This window comes from Colius striatus, chromosome 13 (genome assembly GCF_028858725.1).
Source record: "Colius striatus isolate bColStr4 chromosome 13, bColStr4.1.hap1, whole genome shotgun sequence".
NCBI classification, from domain to species: Eukaryota; Metazoa; Chordata; class Aves; order Coliiformes; family Coliidae; genus Colius; species Colius striatus.
Genome location: NC_084771.1, coordinates 6,764,219 through 6,792,043, shown reverse-complemented (window position 1 = coordinate 6,792,043; position 27,825 = coordinate 6,764,219). Strand labels below are relative to the sequence as shown.

At 46.7% G+C, this 27,825-nt stretch overlaps 1 protein-coding gene across 7 annotated transcripts; it reads right to left on the bottom strand.

Moving 5' to 3' along the window:
- On the bottom strand, window positions 1-27,801 carry HEPH (hephaestin). Of its 7 annotated transcripts, XM_062006553.1 has the most exons (22): window positions 27,741-27,790; window positions 27,301-27,374; window positions 24,036-24,232; window positions 21,663-21,907; window positions 20,732-20,944; window positions 20,065-20,244; window positions 19,659-19,913; window positions 18,905-19,073; window positions 17,549-17,688; window positions 17,045-17,176; window positions 16,252-16,463; window positions 14,518-14,668; window positions 14,044-14,256; window positions 13,078-13,288; window positions 12,682-12,821; window positions 11,524-11,655; window positions 10,519-10,625; window positions 9,551-9,776; window positions 8,042-8,181; window positions 7,532-7,694; window positions 6,340-6,372; window positions 1-4,739 (listed from the first exon to the last, which is right to left on the bottom strand). In XM_062006553.1, exons 3-22 carry the CDS (start codon window positions 24,197-24,199, stop codon window positions 4,501-4,503), a joined length of 3,465 nt encoding a protein of 1,154 aa, XP_061862537.1. In that variant the 5' UTR covers window positions 24,200-24,232; window positions 27,301-27,374; window positions 27,741-27,790; the 3' UTR covers window positions 1-4,500. The 7 variants fall into 7 exon arrangements, with proteins under 7 accessions (XP_061862537.1, XP_061862538.1, XP_061862540.1 ...); XM_062006554.1 differs by lacking the exon at window positions 27,301-27,374 and having other exon boundaries at window positions 27,741-27,801; XM_062006556.1 differs by lacking the exons at window positions 27,301-27,374; window positions 27,741-27,790 and adding an exon at window positions 27,551-27,707.
- Window positions 27,802-27,825: the final 24 nt, after the last annotated feature.

Below are 27,825 nucleotides of genomic sequence, written 5' to 3'. Positions count from 1 at the left end.
CTGCTGCACGTCAACATTTCTCTGTACAAGATGAGACAGAATTTCTTTGTTACTCTTGATGACACTGAACAGTAGAGAGCATTTTTCTCCCCTGCACCCCTTGGACACATTGCCAGTAGCATCCTACCTGCTGAGCTGTCCCTTATGCAGCGGGATTTCTGCCCATACCTTCTCCCAATAAACTGAATGACTCCCTCACTCTTCTTCAAGGGTTCATTGAGGACAGGTGACCGTTTCACCTCTCTTGCCCTTCCTCCAGCTTAAGAAAGAAAGCAAAGTGAAACTTGCCTCTGAAGAATATCAAAGGATATGAGGTTTATAAAGCTGAGTAATAGATTTACTTTCCCCAAAACAGGAGCAAATTAACAAACAAAATTGATTCCCAAGACAGACTAGCTTTGAATTTTAACACTATAAATGGCAATTTCCAGTAATAGCTGTTTCATCAACCACATGCCCAGTCCTGCTGTTCCCACAGCTCGAGAATAGTCTGTGACTAGAGACACCAATTGTTTCCCAGACTGATGTTTTGGCAAGTTCAGTTCTTGCTGTGTGCATATCACCACATTCCTATATTCCATATATATTCCATATATTCTACACAGGAATAAGCTGGAGGCCAGCTTTGAGTTCTGCTCAGATCCATCCTCTCATTGTGATCCTGCAGATCACCCTATTTTGGCAGCTGTTGTGCTTGAGCTCCTCTCCCCAGGCAGTAAACATGCACAGAGCTCCAAACCTACCATCAGTGCTGTAATTTGCTGTGCCAACAAACTGATAACCACTGCAAACAGTCCATATGGCAATTACATGCTGCAAAGAAAGGCACATGTGAAGGCACACATTTGATTCAGAACCAAAGAGTGCTTTGCACCTGGAAGACATCCCTTTGCTGACAATTCCCAGTTAGCCCTTTTTCACAGCGTGCCTTGGGTTCATTTGACATTAACTTCTGTGTTTTCAGGGAAAAAAAAGAGAATCACTTCATACTTCCTTATGTACACCCCAAAGGCACCTGCTTTGACTTGCACATCTCTCACATCCACAGTGGGAGTACAAAGGGATGTCAGATGACTCGTCAGCCCAGCCCTGAAACAACTGTGTGCCCGCTGAAGCCAGACAGTGGTGACACTGCCCGTTGCTGAGCAAGAGCACAGTGCCAATAAAGGGATTTTCATCTCAGCCCTGCTGCAAACAGGGCTGCCAACCAAGCTGCTGCTATGTAAACGAGTAACTCAGCTCTGCAGTCACCCAAGACAGCCTGGAAGAGTGTGGGTAATTTAAATGGGTGAGTGGTCATCCAGGTACACTCCCGAAAAGTTTATCACAGCCAGTTGGGGCCCAGGAAAGGTAATGTTAGAACTGCAGACAAAAGGCACTACCTGAAGTGAATACAGCAGGAAATATTAGGTGCTTCTTATGTTTATCCCCTACAAAACCAGTTCTTGCACAAAGATAAGCCTGTATTGGCACTGTGTGTTAAAGTAGGGTGGGGTTTGAGGGGAGGCTTTTTAAGTTTCCAATAGCAAACTGTCTAAAAGCATGTACAAGCGTTTCTGTGCTCCTGTCCCTGTGAGCTGAGCCACACTAACCCATCCCCCCAGCACTGTTAATCCTTTTCAGTGCACGCTATTGTAAGTCAATTCTCTTGGACCACTATGGAGCAGAGTTTTACCCCAGCTGGTTTGTTCTGCACTGGCAGAAGCAGCGGGAGCACTGGCAGGACGTGCTGCTGCAGCTCAGCGTGGCAGCTGCTGCTTTCCCACTGCCTCCCTGTGCAGAGCCCTTGACCCAGCCCACGTCAGTCTTCTCCAGAAGGGGCTTCCAGGTAGCCACACATGCCCCAGCGATAAGCACAACTGTCAGATGCCCAGACAATGCACATTTCTCCACAAGCTCCAGCTCAGGCACCAGAACTGAAACATCCCACTGCCTCCTCCTACCCCTTGCACGGCCCCTGGCTGGGACAGGCAGCTTCTGCTTAGAGGCAGTTGTGAAGCTGCTGAGAAACTGTTCTTGCAACAGAAAGTTTTAGCAAGATGATCTGCTTTGTCCAAAGCTTTTCCTTGGTTTCCTCAGGCTGGGGTGGCATTGCCTAGCAGAGGACACAGCCTCTCCCCACAGGCATCACCTTGGGCTGGAGCCCAAGCTCCCAGCTGCCAATACTGGAGAAGAGCCTCTCCCAGTCATGGGCTCCTGGGCACAAAAAGCATTACAGTGGAGGAAATTTGTCAGCCTGCTGTTTAAGGAATGCACTCAAACAAAGAGACCTAGCTCCAGCCAGCACTGAACCCCAAGTCCCCTCCTGTGCCAAGCAGTGCCCTGCTAGAGGCTGAGGAACTGGAAGGGGGGAGACTTCCCTCTGCTTTCTTGAAGAAAGTAAATATATTTACAATAACTCCTTTGCCTCAGTGTGGGCCAAGAATAACTTTTGATCTATTATTCTCACAAGCCAAAGGCAAGGAGAGAGAAAAGATTTCCTGCATGGTTGTTACTTCTGATGACAGAGCTGCCAAAATTCACCCCAGACTGATGGGCCTGGAAACCTCTAGTCTGCAACAACAGCTGACCCAGGGCTGACAATGAGCAAAGAGCACCCATGTTCAGAGTACTCAACAGCCCTCCAGCTCCTCACAAGGCTTAATGAAGTGTAATCAAGGGAAATTAATGAGCTTTGTCCCCACTGCCAAAGGAAAGGGCAGTTGGAAAGATGTAGGGACCCAATATGAATTGAGCATGATTAAGTATGTTATAACTATTGTTCTGGATAAAATGGTGCTATTATGCTTAAATAGCCTACAGCAGTCCCTTGTCATTACAAGCATTTAGCTCTGCCTTAATTGCCTCAAAGCCACCCAGAAAGGATTACTTTTACACCCTTTCCAATTTAAAACTAGGGACAGAAATATGTAAGCACTAACCTGCATCCACTTAGATAATGGGGATTCAGTGGGTGAGCCAGGAAGATAGATATTTTATAGGGTCCTGCTTGGTCCTTGCCACACAGGGCAACATGAGTGTTGTGTGTGAGCAGGGCTGCAAGGGACAGATGGCTACCACAGCCTGGGGGGTGGGCTACAGTGCTCAGGGGTTAGGCAGGAGCTCTCCCCCCTCTTTGGCTGCTGGCAGGGAGCTGTGGAGGGGAGCACAGACAGCCAAATGTGCTGACCTCAACCCAGGACACTCCCAAGGCCAGGAGGGAGGCAGCTGCTCCTTTGCCCCATCCTGGCCCCAAGCAGCCCCCCAGCACTCTGCTCCTCTCCCCAGGAGCCCAGCTATTAGCCACAGCAGGTTGAGCAGACAGCAGTGCTGCACAAGCATTTATTTACTGGGACAGGCCCTTCTAACAGTTGGGATTCTGTGCTATCTCAAAGGCAGTGGCCCCAGATACACCCATCCCTGAGCTCAGGTCACACTGCCCCACATTCCACAGACAGCAACTTATTTGCTCCACGCTGCTAAATTCCACGAGGACTTCAGCTTTCTCCTTCTTCACCATTGCCACATTAGCCTGGACAAAACTGCCCTTGTACCATGAGAGGGGAAGCACTCCCTGATGTTTTCTGTCCCAAGCATAAACTCCAGCTCACAGGACTGAAGCTTTGGCCTGGCTCACAGCAGTAACACAGCAACAGTTCAGCTCTGGAGAGAGCTTCACTAAAATGTATTTGAAAGAAAGAGAGCAACTGACATCACAGAACATCACAGCATCCCTGCCTCTGTTGCACAAGGAGCTGCACAGGGCCTGAGGCACAGGCTGACAGAACTGGGATGGAGAAAAGTCCCCAGGACACTACAGTCCTTGGGGAAGCTGCTTCTCCAAGCACAAGGCTCAGGATGTCCAATGTCAAAGCACGTGGCCTTGGGGTACTGAGAGCAGGAGGCTGTGTCACAGCAAGGCTGATGGTGAGGCACAGCTGTTGTCAGGGTGCTTGATGGCAGTCTCACACTGTGACATGTACTGCCCTGAACTTGCATCTGTCCAATTACTCATCAACAAACAGCAATCCAAACACAAATTAACATTTTCTCTTCCACATTCTTAACCGATTCACAGACAATGGAAATATTCTCTCCCCCCTTCAGGTTAATGATTTAAAAGGCACACAGTTACTTGTGAGGCAATTCCCAACTCAGCTCTGGCCATGGAGCAAGGCTGGAATCTGGCCTAAGCTAGGCTGCTGAGAAAGACCAAGTGGAGTTGTCCTGGAGAGAAGAAAATAGGGGAAATTTCTCTTCTCTTTCTTGGGCAAAAGGAGTACTTTAGAAAGACCTTTTTACTCTTGTTACTTGTCTTCAGTCAGTTCAAAGGGTCCTCGGCTCTCTCCTGGACAGACTTTTTCTTTACAGAGTGCTGAGGAGGATATATGAAGAGGTCAGGACTCCAGCCTTCCCTCCTCAGCTTCTAGAAGTACAGTGTATGATTGAAGTGATGCCCCAAAAATCTTCTCTGTGGACAACCTCTGCTCCAAGCACACAGCCCACAGTTTGTACATGGCTTTATAGAGCAGCATTCTTTTTAGACATGAGCTTGAATCCATCATCCAGGATGGACCTTCGATTGCGCCTTAACCTCTTCTGCCTCTCCAGACGGATGACCACTGCAAGGAGGATGCAGGCAGCCAGCAGTAACACTATTCCTGCAATGGCTAGGGCAATGACTGTGGCCTCTATCTGCCCTTGAGCCAACTTGGACCCAAAAAGCATGATCTTCTGGGACTCATCCTCAGGCGGTGACTCTGGAGAGACAAACAAAAAACCCCAGTTGCAATGAAAGCCATAAATACCACAACTGAAAGGTTCCAACAGGTATTAAAAAGGGAGCAAAAGAAAGATGCAATGCAGTCATAGGAAATAAAAAGAGACAGTCACTGTCCATCCAACAATGGAGCCTCATCCAAGAGGTCACACAGCACCTTGAGAATGGCTGGTTCTTTCCCTAATCCACTCCATCCTAGGACCTCGCCATGTCTCTCAGCTGTCCCAGCACAATCAGCTCACCATTGCTGGCCCCACTCACAGGGGAATGGTCTGGGGCTGTGAGGAGTCACTGGCTGGGCCAGAAACAGAAGAATGGGGATAAGAAGGTGTGTCTGGGCAAAGGCTGCTTTGAGGACTCACCCTGCTGCAAGCTCCCCATGCACACGGCTATTGTCCTAAGCACCACTTTTCAGAGTGCACTTGCTCAGTCATGCCAGTGCTGAGTCACTGAAGATCCTGAGCTCTCTTACACTCCCACACAGAGGAAGCAGCCACCTTTTGGCAAAAGTGGCTGTTTGCACAGGTAACAACTGTTGATCCAGACTTCTGCCTGGTGAGCACACACAGGCTGACGCCCAAGTAAGATACAAACAGAATTATTTAATATAGTCATGACTGCTCTGAGATACTCCCTACTCCTCCTATTTACACACATTTTGGGTGAGGAAAACATTGTTGGGAAGGAAATGACTGAAACATCAGTAGAGAATGAAGAGTTGTAGGCAGATGGCTGTATTTCCAGGTGGTCTGACCTGGCTCTGCAATCAGCTCAGCTGGATTTATTCACAGCAGCTGAAAAATGGAGTTGGAGAGAAAGACAAAAAAAATCCAGGAAATAAATTAACACCATAAACTATTCAGACATTTAGCCCAGAAAGTTTGAGGGATCTTTTCTACTACTCCTCTTTTCCCTGGTGCTGCTCAACCAAATGTCTTCTCACATCTGCTCTTTAAAATACCTGAAAGAGCCATGGCACGTGTTAAGACTCTTTTCTTGGGGAAAGAGCAGACCAGAAGGCAGATGTGCTTGTTTGTATGCTGACTCAGTCCTTTCAGCTAGCAATAGTGAATGTGAAAATTCCCTGTCATTGACAGTCCAAGAAGAGAGGGTAATTCATCTAAGGCATCCCTTGGGATAAGAAAGGGATTGAAAGAGATAAGAAAAGTCACCCCCTTTACAACATCTTCCTTTACAACCCTTTGAATCTCTACCAGTTTCCAAGCTTACACACCCACCCCTGAAGATGGGTCCATATACAGCAAGTACAAGAGGATGCAAGGGCACTAAAGTTTTTAATCTAACAGGAAAACAAGCCTGACTAGTCCAACTTACTTATTTTCATAATCAGAGCATAGGCATCTGGAGGACAGATAACCTAACCTGGAACCCTTCCTGCTATCCATCCTCTGAGACAGCCAGGCCTCAGACTAACACACTGGCCAGCCTGATAGGAGAGGCTGTAAGTGGTGCTTGTGTTCCTCCCTTCTCCTACAGATCTAAATCTCTGTACTGATCAGAGATCTCCCTCCTGCTCCACCTCACACACGGTATTTAGCAGTGCCACACACACACCATACCTGCACTGTAGTTTATGACTTCAAGCGCTGTCTCTGAAAGGAAACAAAAAGAGAGTGAGAAAGTGTTGGGCTAAACAGGTCAAGTCCAGAAGGTGGCATGTTTGGGAATCCAGAGGCAGAACAGTTTTCCAGCACTTGCAGGTTTTCTTTTCTCCTGTCAATGCTTTGCCTGTCTGTATCATACCAAGAGTGGGTTTGTATTACCTGCTTCAAGAGCAGGTCCCTTCCCGCTGCACCCACCTTTGATGGCCTTTGAAAGGAAAGCACAGTCTGAGCATGTGGTGGGCTGACCTCAGCTGTTGGGTCATTCCCTTACCCCCAGCAGGACAGAGGAGAGAATTGGAAGGGCAAAAGCAAGAAAAAAAAAAAAAAAAGCCTTGTGGGCTGAGATCAAAGGGAATTTAATAAGTGAAGGAGGAAAAAACCCCACACCACAAAACCCTCCACAGTGACGCAAAAGCAACCACTTGCTGCCAGCAGACTGATGTCCAGCCAGTCCCTGAGCAATGGCTACTTTAGAAAAATGGTCCCCTTATTTTTATTGCTGATCATGTTGTGATATGGCCTGGAGTACTGGGATCAGCTGTCCCAGCTCTGTCCCTTCCCTGCCTCTTACCCACCCCAACCTACTGAGTGAAAAACAGAGATGACCTTGATGCTGTGCAAGCACTGTTCACCAACAGCTAAAATATGGGTGTGTTATCAGCTCTGTTTTGGTAACAAATCTAAACCACAGCACTACATGGGCAGCTACAGAGAAAATGAACTCCATCTCAGCCAAACTCAATACAGAGTCACTCACCTTTGAGCACCTTCCAACGCTTCCTAGAGAAATGAGAAGCCTTTGGATGTGCATTTAGATTACAGCCAATACTCTCAGTAAGAACAACTACTAGGCTCATGACTGAACATTGCTTCTCAGACACCAGCTAAAATAAAACTCATAATAAAAACATAGGCAGGCAATGTAAACCCCTGAAACCAATTTGTTATTAATTCCAGCTGCAGGTATTAGTATATTCAAAGGGAACATCCTCAATCAGGACTACCTAAGTTAACTATCCACTCAATTAACTGGATGTTTAAGGCATGTAAAAGAGTTGTAAGTGTGATGTAAACACTCAGAATTCAGCAGCAGTAGGGAAAAGTGCTGCAAGATATTTTAGGGTAACAGTCAGTGATAGCTCCCTACCTGGTTTTGGCAAGACTGTGAAGAGGATCTCCATGCCAGCATGAATATGATCAGACACATGACAGTGAAGCAGCCACGTCCCGGGGTTCCCAACCAACATCTCCACCATTTCAAAGGTCCCAGGGAATAGATCCACAACATCTGCTCTGTAGCTTTTGCCATTCTGTCAAAGGGAAGGGAGGCATTAGTGTGCAGTGCTCTGGGCATCTGTCAGTGTCACAGAGACCACTTCAGTGTTACCACAGTTTTTAAAAGTTCAAAAAGATTTCAAAGAACAGCTTCACGGCTGTGGCTGGGAAAGCAAACACAATCTGGTAACGCTTCATCCTAAGAAGAGTTAGGCTAGACACAGCACAACACAGAGTGAGTCTGTATGTGCAAAATCACATCCCTTTCCTAGTTGGGTGACACTGCTGCAAAGTCATTGAAGAAGTTCAAGGCACCAGAGCCAAGCAGAAGTGATGGTATCAGTGACCAGTCTTTGCTTTCTCAGCAGGAGAATATTCTTACCTTGTATATGAAGGTCTCAGCATGAAAATGCACTGTGTGGATATCAATCTCCTGACCCATTCCCAGCAGGTACCAGTTCACCCACTCTCCCTGGAACATGGTCAGCCCAGGCAAGTTGGCATAGAGCCTCCCATTGATTGCTGTGCAGTAAATAACATAAAGAGTGCAGAAAAGGCTGTTATTAAAATGGTCACAATGCTGAATCATCTCAGGGGAAGAACATGCAAGGGATTAGGTGCAAAAAGGCTCATATAGCAGCCAGTGCATCAGTAGTTAGCATCTTCCATACACAGTCCCACACAAGTTTGGCAGCCTCTAGCTCAACTACTTTTCCCTTCTGTTAACAGATAGGAAAAGTGACTTGCATCCAAAGCCATGCTGTAGCTCAGCTCCAAAGAATCTCAAAAACTACCTCTTGCTGAAAACCTGCAGTGAGCCAGAGGTGGTTGCTTCTAGAAGTCAAGATGCATAAAAATGGCCTTCTTAGCCCAGGGGTAAATACATAAAAATCCATATACACATAAATTTCTGAACAATTCACTTGCTGAACAGTGAAAACAGGTAAATCCTGCCAAGAAGCAACCCTGTCATTCTGTGTCTCATGCTGGCTGCACACATTGCACATCCATCACTTGTAAAACTGCTACATGGCAGGACTTTATTTCATAATTAGCACAGCCAGATGGAAAACTGCTTTAACTGCAAATGCAGGGAAGGGATCAAAACAGTGAGTGAGCTGAATTTGATGGTACATATGTGGAAACTTTCACACTCAGATGACAGTGTAGGAAAACAAGATGGGAAGAGACACGATCTGAGGGCAGGAACACAAGAGTTTTACTCACTGGTCTGCAACAGGCACTTTCTGTAACTCAAAAACAAGCATCCAACTTCAGTGTGTTGGTTTTGCTAGCTATAATATTGGGTTAACAATTATAACAATGGACATACATATTTGGAGATTCTTTATATCACCTCTATGAAACCAGCAGTAATGATAGCACACAGTGCAACTCTTCACTGTTCTTATCTCCACAATTGCCATGGGACTTGTTTTGCTGAGAATACTTCAGATTTACCCAGATGCAGTATGCAGAAAAACTACCACAAATAACATGTTAATTTAGAAATATGTACTCATCCTACTATGGTAGAAATAGCTTTTTGATAGCCAGCTACAATGACTGAGCCATGTATTGCAACCATGTTTGAAATCTAACGTATCCTAATGGTCCTGAGCTGAACAGAATGAGTCTGTCAGCTTCACTCTTGATGTTATTTCCCATCCCAAGTCACCCCAACACATCAGTTTAACCTCTTTGTCCCATTTCTTGCCATCTCTTCTGACAAGGACAGCCATAATGATTTGCCTTCACTATAGATCAAAGTTTTGTGCTATGTATGTGCTGCAATATTAAGAACAGCAGAACTGTTTGTGCCACTGACAATGGAAAAGGCTGAGGGCATTGCCCAGGAGTAACGGGTGCTGAGGTGCCTGACAGACATTACCATGCATTTTATTGCTTTCCACAAATTTGTCATCCAGCAGGTTGATCTCCTTGCCATTCCCCTTACTGTAATGCTTCACATTCTCCTCCAAGTACCAGGACTGATTTTCATCAAAAACCAGGAACAGCAGAGCAAACTCTCTCTTGACATCCTTCCTGACCCCGTCAGACCGCAGTGCCCCTCTCCGGCAGACCTTCAGGGGCCCAATGAGACCACTGTACATATCCTGAGCAGAATGAAGGAAAAAAAACCTCTGAGGCAAGGATCCTCTCACCCTCTTTTCCACACAGTTCTCTGCCTTTCAGCAACTGCATTTTCTGTTCCCTGCAGCACTTCAAACAAACAGTGCTGCTTTGTAAGTGCGCTCATTGGTGAAAATCAGCTACCAAAGCACAAGAACAGAGACTTCACATGCTCTTATGAATGCAAATCCAAAAGTCAAACACAAATGGTACTGGAATGTTCTCCACTCTGTAGCTCCAAAAAACATCTGCAACTTGAGGTAAAAATGCAATGACCTCTGAGCTGAATGTGATGGTTTATTGCAAGATCCTCCAGGTTTTTTCTCTGTGAGATCAGTGCTCTGACAACCCTGCAATGCAGTCTCCTTGCTTTACTCATGGGGCCTAATTTTGGACAATTTCTGTCTTTTTTGATTAACCCTGTCTCTCACTAACAGAAATCATGACTTACTGGGAGATGTTCTCATATCCTGCAAATAACTGAAGGAAAGTGTCAAGGTGACAGTGGAATTGTTTTATGAAGGTCTGTATCAAGAAAAAAGAAGGTTAAACATCAGGCTGAATTTGGAGGATTTTCTCTCTCAGGAGAATGCTGGACATGCCACCAGATGGTTCCTCTACCTCCCAGCTCAGCCAATCTCTAAAATGTATCCAGCTCACATTGTTTTCTAGGGGGTGTGAAAAATTGGTCTAATTGGGCTTTTCTGGTTCTAACTTCTGTTTTACCTTTACTGGGTCTACTGTGGAGTAGTAGATCCAAGGAACACAGGCTGAATCGTTTGGCCCTGGACCAGATCTCTCAGGAACTTCCCACCGGTACGTCACGATGTCACCTGAGTGACAGAGAAGCACCATTAACATCCACTCACCAGTTTGCTGAGCAGCAGGCAGAGCAACACACACAAGAAAACCCCAGAAGATCCTGTCTCCAAAGTGCAAATTCAATTCTGATTTTGTTGGACATTGCATCTTCCTTCCCCAAACACTGAGAAGCAGGGCAGAACCTCCCCTCTCACGCGAAGCAGAGGGCTCATGGGATGCACATACTCTCTGGTACCAGCATAACCCTGTTATCTGCTACCTTTGATATCAGACCTGATCAAGGCAATTCCACCTCTCCTCAGAACAGATGGAGGTCAAGATGACATTTCTTTGAAGCATATTTATGAGGCTCATTCAAATTAGCTTTTCTGATTACTATTTTGCATGTTAGCACTATATTTCAGACAGACAGGGCCCAACCAAAAAACTCTGTTGCTCAGGCAGCCTGCACAAGCTGAGTAGGACCAAAAACTAAGGAAACTGGCATCTTGACTATGAAACAATCTGCATTTCTCCTATTTCATGCTATTGTGGACATCACAAAAAGTACAGGTCCTAACATGGGCAATTGGCCCAGGGCTACCAAGGACTGACTGAGGCGTGAACTGCCATCACCTTTCTACAGACAGACCACACTCAGTGAGGAGATAAGGCTGCACACAGAAAAGTCTATGCTATACTTATCCTAGAAGTCACAGCAGAGTATTAAGTCCCAGGGTTGCCATTCCCACACAAGCGATATCATTAAAACCACGGTGAAGCTGGGAGTCCAGTTATTGTTTGCTTCCATTTCTCATCCATAAGAAAACAAGCACATCTAAGGCTACCTGAGGAAACCAGTCTGGCTACAGGCTAAAGTGAGCTTTGTGAGCCTATAGAGGAGCAGGGCTGGAGACCACAGTGACTTACCAGGGTTTGCCACCTGCGGCTGCCCCGTCTCCCCTTCCAGCACCCCGTGCGCATGGATGGAGTAGGGTCGGGTGGCGTTGTTCTTAAACACGATGTTGACAATGTCTCCCACTTCTGCCCACAGAAAGGGACCTTGAGGTAGGAAGAATGTACTCAGACACCAGCAAAGACTGCCAATGTATCTCCTGAGGATAGTCCCACCTCTATCTCAACATCTTCCCCCCAAGGGACAGTCCTTTATAATGATGCTCCCCTCCATCTTCTCTATCTTACCTCTACCTTCCAGAAAAGGGAACTGGAAGTCAGTCACAATTCAAGTAAGTCTTAGAAAACCACACCAGAGGAGTCTGAACCAGATATGGGAAGTAAAGGTTGTTACTCATTGACTGTGCTAAGTACCACTAAGGCTTGACTTCTGAACACTGCTGTGCTAAATTTCACCACATCTTCCCTTGCTGCTGGTTTAAAAAAACCCCACAGTCTGACCTGACAGTGTCACAGAGCTGCAGCCTGTTTTACATGGCAAACACTGCCTCGGTCTTGCAGCTCTGGTACCTCTTACAGTCCTGGGTTCCCAACACAGAGTTGTCTCTCCTTGGGCTTCCATCAGTCATTGTAACATGTTTCTCCACTTTCCCAAGGCTTGACTGGTTTTGCCCCAAAAGCATCTCTCACAGCTACAGATCTTCACCTACATGTCTCTGACTGCTCCTCTTCTCTGGAGGTCTTAAAAACCTGCCTGGACTTGTTCCTCTGTGACCTAATCTAGGTGGGAGCTGCTTCAGCAGGGGGTTTGGACTAGATGATCTCTAAAGGTCTCTTCCAACCCCCACATGCTGTGATTAATTGATTCCCATCCTACAATCAGAAAAAATGTGGGTGTGAAAAATGCTTTGCCTAAGACATGAAATAAAGTTGGTGCAAAGGCAGCCAGGAGAAACCAGTCTTGACAGCAAGCTGCATCCAGGTCTTTTTTTACTGCCACCTCCAAAGCTGGCAGACCTGGGCAGAAGACAGCACAAACTTCTCACTTGCATGCAGAGCAGATGCCTAAATATCCAGGGTGTCTTCAGATTATAGCCCTTAGTCACTGAAGTTCTAGAGCCCAAGTCCCATGGCTGTGTGAGTGGAAAATGCACCTTCTGCACATATCCTTACCCAGTATCCCTAGGTGTTCATCACCATTTATCCTGGCCTTGGGAGTCTGGAAGGTCCCATCAGTGTACTCCCTGTAAACTGCCTTCTTGTAGCTGGAGCCCAGCAGTCCATTCTCATTGCTCAGGAAGACATCGGCATAGCTGAGAAATGCAGAATGAGTGCTGAGATACCCAAAAGCTCACTGGGAACAAACAGTTAATTTGTGGCAGGGGGTTCACCAGCTTAACAGCTTTCCCAGAAGGTGGGTGAAGTGACACAGGGTTGGGGGGCTGCAGCTCCCATCAGCAGCACCACCAGCAGTGGCATATGCACCAGGTCACAAGCTGGCTGAGGGACCTAACAGGCTTCACCAAGGTCTGAGAAACCCTGAGAAAGGTTTCCCTAGAAGGGCTCTACCTCTCTGTGGAATGGTTGTGCCGTTCCCGCTCCCAGGCCCGGTCGGGTGCGTAGTCCCACACCACCTCTTCTGCCACCAGATAATACGTCCGCACCCTCTGGTACTTGGGGGCAGGAGCAGGATCCTTGTTTCCACATGAGGAAACAGAGTAGTATTCCCTCATCCCAGCCTGGTAATGGTTGCTCGTCTGGCAGTAGATCTCAAAAGTGCCTGAAGGAGGAAAGAGGAATGAGGAAATCATCTGCTTTTAAAGATCCCAGGAAACAGCTGCTTCCATGCAGAGCCTGGGACCGGCTGACATTGGTATGTGTGTATCTGGGTGTTTGTTTAGGGAGCTTGGTTGCCACAGGACGAGATTAAAAGGGGTTGTTAAAGAAAGCAAGTGGGAGTGGTACAACAAAGTCCTACACAAAAATCATCTCAGGAGGATTTATGATGCAATAAGCAGCTTATTAGTTGTGAAGAAACTGAGACAGCAATGTAAGCGTGCTACCACTGCTGAAATGTGCATTAGGGAAAAAGATTTAGCCTGTGAACACCAAGAGAAGACAACTGGCAGCTGAGGCCCCCAGTGTTGTGACAGTACTGTATGCCTATCCCACAAACTGGAAAGGCTGTAGTCTATCATAAATGTGAATCTCCCCAAGCCATGATTGGGGGAGTTAAGCTCTGGCAACTGCTACTTCACTCTGAAAGACATGCTTGTGTGTTTCTGTGGGTCACAGGCAGCAATGTCAATCAGGGTTGTTACTACAAAGAGAGAATCAGTCTGGGCCAAGATCCTGTATCTCCCATTCTTCTCTAGAATTAGATGTAAATACAGGAGCTGTGACCTGGTGTAGAGGACTAAACAGGATCCAAAGCACAGCTCACTCTGTGAGAGTTTCCATTGCACTAAAGAATCAGCCACCGCAGCAACTGCCACAATGGGAGACTGTGGCTACGCTGGACATGCAGGCACTTACCCTTGTTGTCAGGCTGCATGAAAGCAGTAGCAAACGTGTGGGGGAACAGATTGGTTGAATCTCTCCGCATCCCATTCATCTGCAGGGTGTTTCCCTGAAACACAGCTCCATGTACATCTGCTTCACTGCCCAAGCCCAGAAGGTGCCAGGACACGTTGTCTCCTTCACACACATTCAGCCCAGGCAAGTTACCAAACATAAGTCCATTGATGGCTGTAAGGGAGAAAACGTTTAAACCTGTGCAGGCAGATACCAACCAAGAGATTCCTTTTGTGCATCCACTTGGACAGAGCAAGCCTGCCAGTAGAAGTGGAGCTTGCTTGTAACTCAGCCCTGACTGCAGCCGGGACAGCTGTGCTGGCCGCTCCATCCCCCAATCTCCCACACAGCCGCTCCTCCCAGCCTGGCCCATGGCTGAACTCCCCGTGCCATGCAGGTGCATTCCTGCTGCATTCAAGCAGCATCAGGCCATACCATGCATCCTGTTCGACTCCTCGAAGCCTTTGTCTCTTTTCACAGAAGTCTCTTCCATCCTCAAATAGTACTTTATGTTTGCATTTAAATACCAGCTGAGGTTCTCATCAAACACACTGAAGAGAAGGTAAAATTCTTTGTCGATCCCTTTCTATAATTACAATGATGGCTGTTAAGTTTTAAAGTGCACTTATTAACTATCTTTACAGTCAAAACTGTTTTGCCTGTTTTGCTCTTATGTTCCCCATTATCTTACAACTTGTGTCACTGAGGGCCAGGACTCTGACCCGTTACTGATGCTGACAGTCCCTTTCTTGTTCCATGAGAGGCTCCACTTGTGGATTTTTCCATATTTCACATAAGTGATCAAAATTAATCTGTGGATTTGATGCCAATGCCTCCTTCCCCTACCACTCCTACATTTAGGTGCAGGTTTCACCATCTGTCTGAATCAGACCCCAGCCCACAAGGGAGGATGATGACTGTTCCACCCCTTTCTCCTACCACAGGCCTGGGTTGGGGATTTTTTTATTACCCTAAATCCTTGAAAATGTTAATTCTCTCAAGAAATGCATTGCAAAGTATGGTGTGCCTCCCCACTAAAAGAAAATCCCTGGTGTTGTCCAGATTCTCACTCTGGTAACAGCTTCCTCAGTTGTACCCAGGAAGACACCCTGCAGAGAGGGCCAAGCAGCTCCCAGTCTGAGGCACGAAGATGCACCTTTCCCAATTAAGCATTCATTAAAGGGTTGCTTAAGACTGTGGAGCCAGAATTGCTACCCCAGGTGATTTTTCCCTGTCCTCCCTTTACAAACAAGTCTGCCTGTTTTGTTTACACCCTTTCAACACCTGCAAAGATTTTATCATTACCACAGCTCCTTCACACAGCAGGCTGCATCTACTCACAATCCTCTCTGCTCAGAAGATTCACTTTCCACCCTGAGTAACCTGCTGATCTCTTCTGCACGCCTGATGTAGCCACATCATGTCACCATGGAAAGCAGCCTCCTGATCTACACTGCAAGGTAGGCAGGATGGCAGGAGATTGGTTTTCTGCTGCCTACCATTTTTCACAATAAGTCGCTGCTCATCTGTCTAGCACTTCCCCAGGATATTAATTTACTGTCTTCCCTAGGCTTACTGCCACGTGCAGACTATCCAAGTGAAATTCCAAGAAGTAGTTCTGGTTGCCCTTCAGATTTCACCTCCCTTTCATCAAAAGCATAGACTGTCATGGATTTTCATGTGCTTCTTTTGTACTGAGCTCTGCTTGAAAATGAACTGATCTTGCAGAGGAAATGAGGCTCACCCAAACCTCAAACCATTATATCACTCAAGCAAATCACCTGTAAGTGAGGGAAAATGTCTTTTCAACATTTCCAAGGCTGCAATTTTTATTCCACACACCTCTCAAAGCAGCCTGCTATGCAAGTCTCAGGACAAAAGCTGCCTATGAAGACATATCCCAGATACAGCTGTCCAGCCAATTAGTCTATGAACTTTAAAGCAGAGCCCAGAAACCATTTCAAGGACAGCCCTTGGGAGCCTTTGCCATGGGGGACCAGGGCACCAGCTGTCTGACATTAACTTGGCTTCTGGTTTTGATTTAGCCCTCCTAAATTCACATGACTGTACATTTACTTTCCCTATGTTCCCTGATGTTTTGTTGATGGTCCCTTTTTGCACAAAAAAGCAAAGAACCAGGTAAGAGGGTGGCAGGAAAACCCCTTTTACCTGTTTGTTGTTGTCATCCAAAGTGCCCGGTTTGCAGATGACCAGAGGCCCCACTAAGCCCGAGCTGGAGTCTTTGACAGGGTTCACAGCTGAGCTGTACATCCAGGTCAGGCAGGGAGGGTCGCTGGCTGTGGGCCCAACATGCTCTGGCACACTCCAGCGGTACGTAAAGTTGTGCAGCGGTGCAACAGGAATCCCATTCTGGGACAGACCTTTACAGTAGAGATTGGCACGTTATTCCCAAGGTCCCTGGACAAGCTTGGTTATATTTCCTCACCAGCTACACTCATACAGGGCTTTACTTCATTCCTGTCACTAAAATACCTGTGATCTCTGAAGTGGGATGTGGCATGTTTAAGACACACAGGGAACTGCTCTCAGAGGGTGCAGAATTGGGAATGGCAATGGGAAATAAAGTGAATCCATCTGTATCTCAGGAGACAATGTTGGGAGCATGTGGTTATCTAAGCTGGAGTGCACTGGGCATATTGCTCTGCTTACAGGGTCTCAAACAGCTAGAAACAGTCTGAGCTTTTGTTTACAGTTTTCACCTGAAAAATAGCACCTCTGGAACCATACTTCCTCTGGCATCCTCCCTGGGTACCAGTTCAGTGGAAAAATCTCCTCAAGCAAGGCTTCAGGCAGGCTCACAGGACAAGGCTGGCTTCCACTCTGTTTCTGAGAACATCCATTCCTTCCCAGCTGCAGAAACCGCCCCACACAGAGGGGCCACAGGCTGTGGAGCTCCCCCACCAGTACCAACATTGAATTACTCAAGAAAAGAGCCACAAACCATCGTGGTATCGCATCCCTTCCCACGCCTTCCCATAGGACACTCCATGAGGCTGGATGCTGAAAGGCCAGGAGGCTTTATTAACAAATGTCACCAGGATAGTGTCTCCAACTTCAGCTTTGATCACTGGACCTACACAAAGAGCAGAGAGAGCATGTCAGCAACTGAGCAACAGGCAAACCAAAGACACTAGGGCCACCTTTCACCCAGGCTGAGGGAAGCAGACAGCACAGAAAAGAGGCAGATGTCCCCACATATCAGCGCCACCTCACACCATTCAGCCCTGACAGCAGGAGCAGGAGGCTGACAAAAATTGTCTGAAAGTGTTTTGGGTCAAAGAGGCTTCAGGCCTTCACAGAATGAGTAATAAAATAGCCAAGTGTGCTGAAATGCCCTCAGGAAAGGCCCATGTCTCTTGCCCACCTGCATCCCAACCTGTGCTCCCAACACCAGCATCCTTCTCACCCACACTGAAAGGGATTTGTATTGCTGGAGAATTCTTACCGAGTATCCCCAGGTGCTTCTCTTCTTCTGATTGCTGCTTTTCCTCACGGAAGCTCTCATCAGTATATTCCACATACTTTGCTTTCCAATAGACTCCCCCAATTCGGTGGGTGCTACGTGTGAAAAACTGCTCAGGAGGGCTAAATGCAAAAAAAAACCCCAAATGTCAGGTCATTTCTGTGAAAGTCAGTCCTGCTGTCCTGCTCCCTCCCCACGCCCCTCTGGCAATTCCAGCAGCATCTCCAAATCAAGCACCTTTTCAGACAAGAACAGCATCTCTGCTTTGGAACAAGCACAGCTTGTCTCTGTGAAGTTTATGCTTCCTACAGACTCATCAACCCACTGTGTTCAGAGAGCACTTCTGGAACAGTTGGGTTTGACAGCACAGCATCGCTCTACAAGATGTGCAAAAGAGGGCAGTGAACAAAACTGCAATGTAGTAAATGGAAAGGCAGTGCTAAAATAGAGCTCTTCAAGGGCCAGACAGCAGCTCAGAAGATAACTGCAATCATAACTGAAAAAAATTCCCACACAACAGCTGTAAAGAGAGATTTATATCCTCTACCACCACCCTGTCCAAACAGACAGATGTAACATGCCTTCCAGGAGAAGAGGCAGCTTAGTTACAAGGCCCAGCTCACAGGTCTAAGGAGCTTTCAGGTCTAAGGTCTAAAAGACAGTTGCTGTGTGGCTTTAGGTAAATCATTAACTGCTCTCAATTTCTCCTTCTCCATTTGAAAGAGGTATATCCTCTCCAACAGCTTCACAGGGAATGGAATGGAGGGGAAGGAATGTCTCTGCTTCAGGTAGCCAAAGTCTGAATGAGAAACCACTCACCAACTACTATCACAACCACCTGACATGCAGGATGGAAGGCTGTCAGTCATCAAGGTCACTGTATTTGATTTCCTAGAAATTGCTTGCTGCAGCAAGGCTACACTGAAGCGGAGCTGCAGGCTGGTTCTGCCCCCCTGTGTCTGCTGCAAGATGTGCTTTCTTAGTAGTTCATCAGATAGACAGACCTGTTCCCAGGTCAGGCACAGCATGCAGAAACCAAGCCCAGAGACAAATGTGGCAGCTCACGTTCCACATAAGCTGAGGCTACCACTGTCTGTGGGTAAGGCTATGAAACACAGCACACTTCCACTTCAAGTCCCACAAAATACCTAGTACTGCTCACAGTACAGTCTAGCTACAGCATCCTACATTTCCAGATGGGGTGATCTGCCCTCCCAGGAAAGGCACCCCACGTGAATCACAGGCACATATCTTGACAGGAAAGGAATTCCACCTTTTCCTTAGCAGCCTCCCCAACACTGAGTAGAGAGCACCAAGGCTGCCCTGGTTCTTGCTTACCTGCCTGCCTCACTCAGGCGTTTCCCACTGCTCTGGTCGAGCCCCGAGGGTCCGTAGTCCCACTGCACCTCCTTTGCAGCTATGTAGTACTTCCGAACTCTCCCTTGCAGGGTGGATGCTGGGGCTTGCCGAGAACAGGGCCGGACCTCATAGAGCGCTGCCATCCCAGCTGCCCAGGACACCGTGGAGAACACACACATTTAACCTCTTAACCAGTCTGACCAGGCAGTGAACACAGTCTCACCTTCCCATCACAAACTGGCCAAAAGGCAGGTGGCTGGGAGAAGGGGAGTAGGTGGTTCCCACAGCAAAGGAACCACTTTGTGTTGGTGAGCAGAGCTTCTTACCCTAATTAGATATTGGGTGCTATGAAAGTATGGGCAGGGAACAAATAGTGCCTCTGCTGTCCTCAGATGTACCATGCAAGTGCCTCTTACAGGGACTAGAGCTCTTCAGGCACTGTCTTATCTTAGCTTTCAGCTGTACCAAACTTACTGTCTTCACCATCGATCAACATGGACCATCAGTAACCATCACAGTGATGTAAGTCATCCCTGGTAGGTCTGGCCTACACATTAATAACCAACACATCCCAGTTTACACAAGACAAGGAATCATCCCATTCACCCAGGGCCATTTTTAGTGGGAATGCTGCCCAGGACATTGTCCCTTAACACACTGCACATCACGGGACCGCACAGGGAGAAAGAAGGCAGGCTGTGGAGTGCAGGACATAATCCAACCTCTGCCTTACCTTGTATGTGATGATTGATCTGGCAGCTCAGTAACCATCTTCCAGGGTTACTGGGGATCATGTCTGCTGTAACAAAAGTGGCTGGGAAGAGGCTGGCCACATCTGTCCTGTGGCCTCGGATATTGAGTGTTTCTCCATGGAAGTAGGCTGTATGAACATCCATTTCGCTGCCCATCCCAAACAGGTGCCATGACACATGGTCCCCAGTACACATCATCATCTCAGGCAAGTTGCCAAACATATAACCATTAATAGCTGCCAAACAAAGCAAGTCAAAAATCAGTATCAGAAATGGGCCTTCAGAGCTTCTGCACACAGCAGCAGAAAGTGCATTTCAAGATACCAAAGCACTGACACTCCTGGAGTGTCTGGGCAGAGTCAGTGGCTTCACAAAAGTGACACTGACCATACATTTTGTTGCTCTCCTGGAATTCTTCATCTTCTTTGTCTACAGAGCCTGGATCTGTGCAGAACAATGCTATATTCTCATCCAGGTACCAGCTTAGGTTCTCATCCACCACACTGAACATGAGAAAGAAGTCGATGTCCACATCCTGGCGTCTTTGAGAACTTCCAGTCAGTACTCCTAGCGTGAAAGAAAGGATGAAAGAATACTCACTCATGCAGAAAAACAGACATCAGTCAAGAGATTAAAACACTGACAGAAAAGTAACTCTTTTCACACAAATCCCAGCTTCCCCCACCATCTCAGCACAGCTCATTGCAGAGCTCTAGCAAGCTCACTCTTTTCTAGTATATCCCTGCTAACACATTTCTTGCTCCCAAGCAGCTCTGCCCACTACACAGCTATTTTTAATACACAAACTAGGTCTTGGACAAGATTCCTGCTTTTAAGAGAGCTTTCAGATCAAGAGGGCTACAAGCTCAGCAGTCCAGCCACTAAGGGATAAAGACAATGAACAAAATCCATCTAGAACACAGGTACTGCGTTTGCACCTGAAGCTAGGAGCTGTACCCCAGACTATCTTCTCATCCTATCCTTGCTCAAGTCACCACGAAGTCTTCACATCATGAAACTGCAGCCCTCAGTTCCTTTATCTTGGAGGTTTTACCTTTTTTGCATGTAAGTAATGGCCCAATTAATCCAGATGCAATGTCCTTTGGTGCATCAATATGAGAGTGGTAGATCCAGGTCAAGCAGTTTGGGTCATCAGCAGTTGGGCTGTGATCTTCAGGTACAGTCCATGTATAGGTGTAATTCCCTCCTGGGAAAACAGCATCATCCTTCTTCTGATCCTGGAGGGACACATCAGGATACAGGGATCCTAGAACAATTGAGCAATCACAGCATCCATTCAAGAAGAGCAGAGATGCCCACACATGTAACCTTATACTGAGCTGCTTTCATTCAGTAGAGAGCTACACATACATACTTGGCTAGCAGATTTCAATGCAAGATTCAGCATGCCAAGGCTGAAATAATAATTAAGACATCCTTCTCATAAGAAGAAACTGTGTCAGAGTCATTTTAAGACAACTTACCCAGCTAATGGGTCAGCACAGAATCAGAAAGTTGGCTTCCATTCTGCCTACTGCTCTTTTGCCCACAACTCTGCAATTTGCCACCGTCAGCCTCTCTACATCTCCAGGATTGTTTCAAGTAGCAGTTTTTTTGGTCTCATATTTCACTGTTCTCAAAATCCCTGAGGCTCATTACATTCACGATTCTTTAACTACAGCACTTCAAGTAATGAACATAGCTCTCTTCCTTCTGCACCACTCCCCCACTAGCAAGCTTGAGGTTTTAAAATCAAGAAATCTGGGCTGTGCACCGTAGAACCCAGGTCAGGAGACTATTCTCAGACCATAAACCTGCTAACTCAACATCAGCTGACTTCACCGAACACTTCAGCACAGTTGCTTTCCAGCAATATAGCCTTGGGCTAACCAAGCCTGAGGCTTTACAGACACTTCTCAGTGCAAACTCCTAAGCTCCTAGTGAGAAAAAAAAGTCTGTTTCCCTTACAGCAGTGGCTCATTTACCTTCAGAGTCCTTTTCATAGAAAACACCATGAGGATGGATTGTATACGGCCGACCAGCAAAATTTTTTAGGTGTACTTGGATGGTATCTCCCACTTCTGCTCGGATGATGGGCCCAAGGAACCCCAGCCAGCCAGGCTTGGGAACCTCAGTGGTGTATGTGGAGTCTGTGTACTGCTTGTAGACAGATTTCTTGTACGTGCTTCCCACCCTGTCTTTGCCAGGCTGGAGGAATGTTGAGGCCTTGCTGTTAAATTCAGAAGAGGGAAAGGCACCATGAGTTATGCATTAGATAAAGCAGCTGGTTGATAACAGCAGAATGACAATGAGATGCAGCTTTCCCAGGCAGGCTGGAAAGCTTTGGCATTACAGAGGACTGCCTGTGACCTACTCTTAAAGCTCCTTCTCCTCCCACATCTCTGACTGCTTGAGAAACAGGCAGCACTGGCCATTCAACTTGTCTGCTTCCTGAGCATGGGAAACACACTGGGGCATATCAGCACAGTAAGGGCTGGGCACAGTCACAGCCTCATCCACAGCTCTCCACAGAGTGCGCCCCTGGATTGGGCAGGGGAAATGAGGAATGGGAAGGATGATGCTTCTCTGACACTCCCATGGGTGATGCAGGGAAGACAGAAGCCCTTCTCTTGCCTGTTTCAGCCTTTACAAACTCAGACAAAATACCTTTGAGGCATCTGCAGCAAAACCACACGAAAGAAGCAGGAAACGGGAAATGTCCTGAGCACTCTGGACACAATTCAGTCTAGAAGATGATTTTCTACTTAACAGATTTTTAATCACTTGTAGAATGGCAGAGAAGTCAGGCAGGTACATATCCAGCATGTAACCACAGGTACTAAAGTTTGAGGCGTGATTATATTTGCTCTTTATAGTTAATTCTTAGTAGATAAGAGATGAATCATGGTCCAGTGGGATGGTTCCAAATGAGAGCTGAGATTACTCCCCCCACTTCCCCCTTAGCACTAATCACTCTGCAGTAATACAAGTAGCCCTGAAGTACAAGTAAACTCTAACTGTACCTCCAGAAGATGAACAGTTGCAACCATTAAGTATTGCCCTTGTCATTCAGAATTGTGACAGGCTGGGCTCTAGCTATACCATCTAAAACTCATCCCTGTGTAAAGTCATCCCTGCAGCTACACTAAACAAAGCATTTACAGGTAATTTACAGATCTGCCTCTTTTTTCCCCTCAACACCATCCATTTCTTTCTAACAAAAAAGAATCCTTCAAGCATTTTACTATCTCTGTCATTCATATCAATATTACATCCTTTTCTTATTGCTAACAATCTGCAAATTGAGAGTTTCTGCAACCATTATACAAAGAAGTCCCATTAGCTAATTATCTGCAGAGACAGAACAGTTTTTAAATTGCTTTTAAGCTTAAGGACCTTAAATGTAAATTTCCTTCTCTTCATGTTTTATGAGAGAAAGCAAACAGAAACCACTGCATCGGTTATCACTGCAGGAGCCAGCAACAACATCCTAATTAATGCTGAATTTTGTGGTGTTTCTTTTTCTGTTAATTAGTTTAAGTCTATTCAGCATCTCCAGAGAACAGAGACTTTTCCACACTAAACTGACAGGCCTTGATGTTTTAATGTGAGCCTCTCCTATTCCTGCTGTGTTGTTTCTGAAAAACATACACAAAGCCAAGTGTTATTTGTTATAGAGAGGTAAGTGACTGAGCACAGGTCAAGAAATACAGGCTACTTGCCACAGGAAATGAGGGGAAGGGGTGGAAAAACCCACAAATGACTGTGGGGAAAGAAAACCAAAATGAGCAAAAAAACCACCCCACAAAAGAAAAAGGTTTAGTGTTTTCAAAACTAAAACCAAAATGTGTTTTGGTAGAGACTCGAAATAATTACTGCAGTTTCCAGATTCTGCAACAAAAACAAAGATGTTTTTCAAACTGCCCCTAAAATTTCATGTGGGAAGTTCCAGTAAGTCTAAAGCTTAAAATTCCACTGAAACAAAAACAAGGCAGGGAAATGTCACACAAGCTGATCACCAACTGGAACTAAGCAAAACTGAAACCCCAGGAGAGAGTATTGCCTAATCTGTTCTGTTACCGAGCCTTCCTACGTCCCTCTAGTGTACAGGCACTGGTCACTGGATGCTCCATTAAACTGAGTGTTCATTTTCCCATTGATACAGTTTCTGTGTTCCTACAATAAAACAAGTTAAACATTAAGCTCATAAAGGCCAGACACCTATCAGGTCATGTCTCTTGCTTGCTTAGATGCCCCAGAATGCTTGCATTTAATTACGCAAAACTACTACCATTAAATTACTCAAAACTACTACTTTAAGGCAGTACTAGACTAAGTTCTTATGGAATTCCACCTACGGGTTCTGGGCAATGCTTTGGTTAGCGAGCACGTTCTTCCCTGTGGGAGCATAGTTCCAGTCCACCTCACGGATCCCCAGGTAATAGACTCGGGTGACACCTCCAGCAAACGTGGGCCACAGCGTGTGTATGTAAAGCAGCAACAACCAAAACAATCCCATCATAGCCTGAAGTGAAGGTGCTTTTGGAGGTCACACCTATTGGGGAGAAAAGGAAAATGAGAGTAGAAGTAGAATCTGACCACATGGTTTGAGAACATTTTGAGAAGGTAAGAAGAAATGAGGCAGAAGTCCTATTGGGATCATTATTCAAAAATATACAAGAAGGAAACTACAGCTGTAACAAACTTAATGCACAAAGTGCATAGACATTAACCCTTTCTAATCACTCCTCAATACTAATTGCACCCCTCTCTCAACATGTTAACTTTTGTGTGTGTGTCTGCAGTCCTCCCCCAAATGCTTTGTTCCATAGTGTTGAGAAAATACTGCTAATCAGTAAGCTTTCACACAGTAGGAGATGAGTTTATTATATTCACAGCAAGCACGGTGTTAGCAGAGAAGCCACCTGGAAATCCTAAATGCTGCATGACTGTGTTCTGAGGGCAGTAGGGTCCTGAGCAGAGAGTGCCATGCACACTGTAAATTCAAGTGCCTCTTCTTTCACCATCTCTGATGTCCCAAATTATCTTACAGGACAACATACAAAGCCTGGGGAAATACTACTGAGTAAGAATCTTTCTATTTTAAACTGCTGCCGAGATCTCTCTGTTCTAGTAAGCACCTGAGGAAGTATGAAGTAATTTTAAATTTTAACTTCTTTAATGATTGCTCTGAAAGAACAGTTCTCTGTGATCCAGGGAGTGCATCTCAAGTGGGCTTCACAAGGCTTTTTGCTTAGTCTAGTTCCACTAAATGTTTTCCCCACAATTTGGTGACAAAGAAAGGAAGCTACTCACAAAACTTCCAATTGCCACCAGGCACCAGAAATACTCTTAATAGAGATCCAGAGCAAATTGCAGGAACTGTCTGAAATCATCAAAATGCAGTAATTATGTGAATACAAGTTCAAAGAACTACCTGTACAAAGGAGAAACTGAAGCAATACAGGGCAGCAGAACAGAATTACACCAAAGGATAAGAAAATAGCTTAGGGTTACAATGGATGACAAACTAAGTAAAAGCTCACAAGAAAATGCTTAAGAAAGGTATCATCCTGTGATATAATTAACAAAGCTGGAGGTAACCACTAACCAAACTCAGATCTAAAACAGACATCCAGCTCTTGAAACACAAAACAGCAACTTTGAAAGTTTTCAGAGGTGAAACAGAAAGCAAAAGAATTCAAAAAATGTGACCTTGTAAGAGAGGTTAAGGAATCAACTTTCTCTGACTTCAAAAAGAAAGGGAGGTAAAATAACACCATGTCAAACACAGAACAGACTTTTTGTGAAGACACTGTTATTATTGATCTCCCATGCCATTGGTAATAGCAACATTAATATATCCTGTTTGTTTGCAGTGAAGCTGGCTATCCTGTAAGCTTTCAGCTAGCATGGCATTACACTGCTCAGAGAAGCTGTGAAACCTCTTACCACATCCAATACCCAACATACTGGATTCAACACTGGTGCATGGCAACGGACTCTGCACCTATTCAAATCACTTCCAAACTCATCTTCCTGATTTCCAAACATGCCCTGCTATCCTCAGAAGCTCATGATAACCGAGTGTTACTGACTCCAAACAGTTATTAGATTGAGAAGTGGAGGGAAAGCAACTCAACTTGGAAAAACCTTTCCTCCCTTTTGCAAAGGGGGGTTTTAGAGATCTCTCTAAATCCAAGATGGTTTTGATACAGCAACACAGCATAACTCTGCTCCAACTGCTCCACCAGCAAGTCCTTTGGAAAGTCCTGGTCACATACCTTAAGAAACTCAAGTACAGAAGCTCAACTACAGAACAGCCCCTTGCCCGTGGCCCTAGCAGAGCAGGAACGACGGCAGAGCACTTGCTTGATCCTGCTGCTACAGACAGTCCACTGACCCCACCAGCCTTATTCCCTGCTCCTCCAGTAACCTGTGGTCACAGGGAGATGAAATGCCTGCACTGATCCATTCTCTGTGCCAATAAAGAGGTTTCAAAGCAAGGAGATAGGAAAACTGTCCCTGTGCTGCTTCACACACAGCACGGAAGGCAGCGGTGACAGCAACCCAGAAAAAGACAAAGCAATCGGCGCCAGCCCTCATCCTGAAACCTCCCACCCCCTTGGCACACAGCCTGTTGGGAAGGGCAAGGGGATGCTTTGACTCAGATGAAGAAGTGGCCTTCTTGTCAACACGGGTCAAAGTACATAGCAGCAGCTTTACAAGGAGAGCATGCCTAGTGCGCAGGGCAGCTGTCCTCAAGGACTGGGAGCAGCTGAGTCCGTGAGCAGCTTTATGTCCTCTCACATTAATGGTTTTTGCAACCAGTATCAAATCCTACAAAAGAGCAAAGTTTAGACTTCATAGCAAGGACAGATAGCAGCTTTTAAAGTCAGTTGTGAAAATGCCTGCCGAGACAAACCCCCATTGTCAGCCCACTATTTCTAGGTGCCAGCAGCCCTGCTTATCACATCAAAGCCCTGCACTGCAGCAGCAGTAAACTTATCTGATAAATCAGAAGTCGTGGCAGTTGAAGTGTCCTGCAAGTGTGCTCTAGTGTTCAAAAAAAAGCACGGATAAAGTCTTTGGGACAGCCTTACAGACACCCATATGGACCTCAGCTGGATCACAATGTTGCATATACCTGTGGCAATTTCGGGAAACGGCAAAACACCACCCAGTGAAGATCCAGCTGGCCAGACTAACTCTGTTCTCACAGTCTCTTTACAATGACTAATCACCATCCAGTTGCTCTACTAGTGCAGTGCGAAGGAAACTGACAAGCTTTTACTCTTTTCAAGGAAGTTTTTTGTTCTTTGAAACACACGTCTGGATTAAGGAAGAAAAAAGAGAATAAAAAGTAACTTTGTACTACATTCACCCCCGCACCTTGATACTTTACATCAGAACTGGTACTCCCGAGACTTCCCCGCTGCCGATTCACTAACAGTACACGAAATTAATGGGTTAGATTTCAGCCTATTTGGTAGCCAACCAACTCCCATTTTATTAAGGCAAAATAGGCTGACCGTGGGGATCTTTCCTGACACCCGACTGCAGAGAAAGCATCGCCCAAGAAAGAGGGAAATAAAAAGTACCAAAAGGAACCCAGAGCCTTACTTGCGGAGCGGGCTGGACGCGGCACTGCTGAAAGCGCAAGAGGGTCGGCTTGCGGCATCCCCCGCGACGGCAGCCTACGGAGCGGAGACGCGCAAGCGCCCAAGGGGACAAAGTCTGGGCTGTAAAAGGGCGCTGCCTCCGTCCCACCCCACGGGCCGGCTCAGCCCCAGCCCCGGCCCGCCCCGCAGGGCGCCGCCGGACCCCGCATCCCCCGCCCGCCCGCGGGCCAGCCGCTCCGCCCGCCGCGCACCTGCGGGACGCGCCTCGGCACCGCACACGTAGCTCGGGCCGCAGGGCCCCACCGGGCCACTGCCGCCCCCGGAGCGCTCCCGCCCGCCACAGCCCCGGGCTCGCTGCGCCCCAGCACAGCCTGGGGGGGCTCGGACCCCAGGAACGCGCGGCACGAGGCAGAGCTGCAGCACGTGGGCACCGGCACCTACCGGGCGGGCGGCGCGGCGGGACACGGCCCGGAGCCGGGCCCGGGCTCGGCAGCGCCCTCCCCGGGGAGGCGGCGGCGCGGCCCCT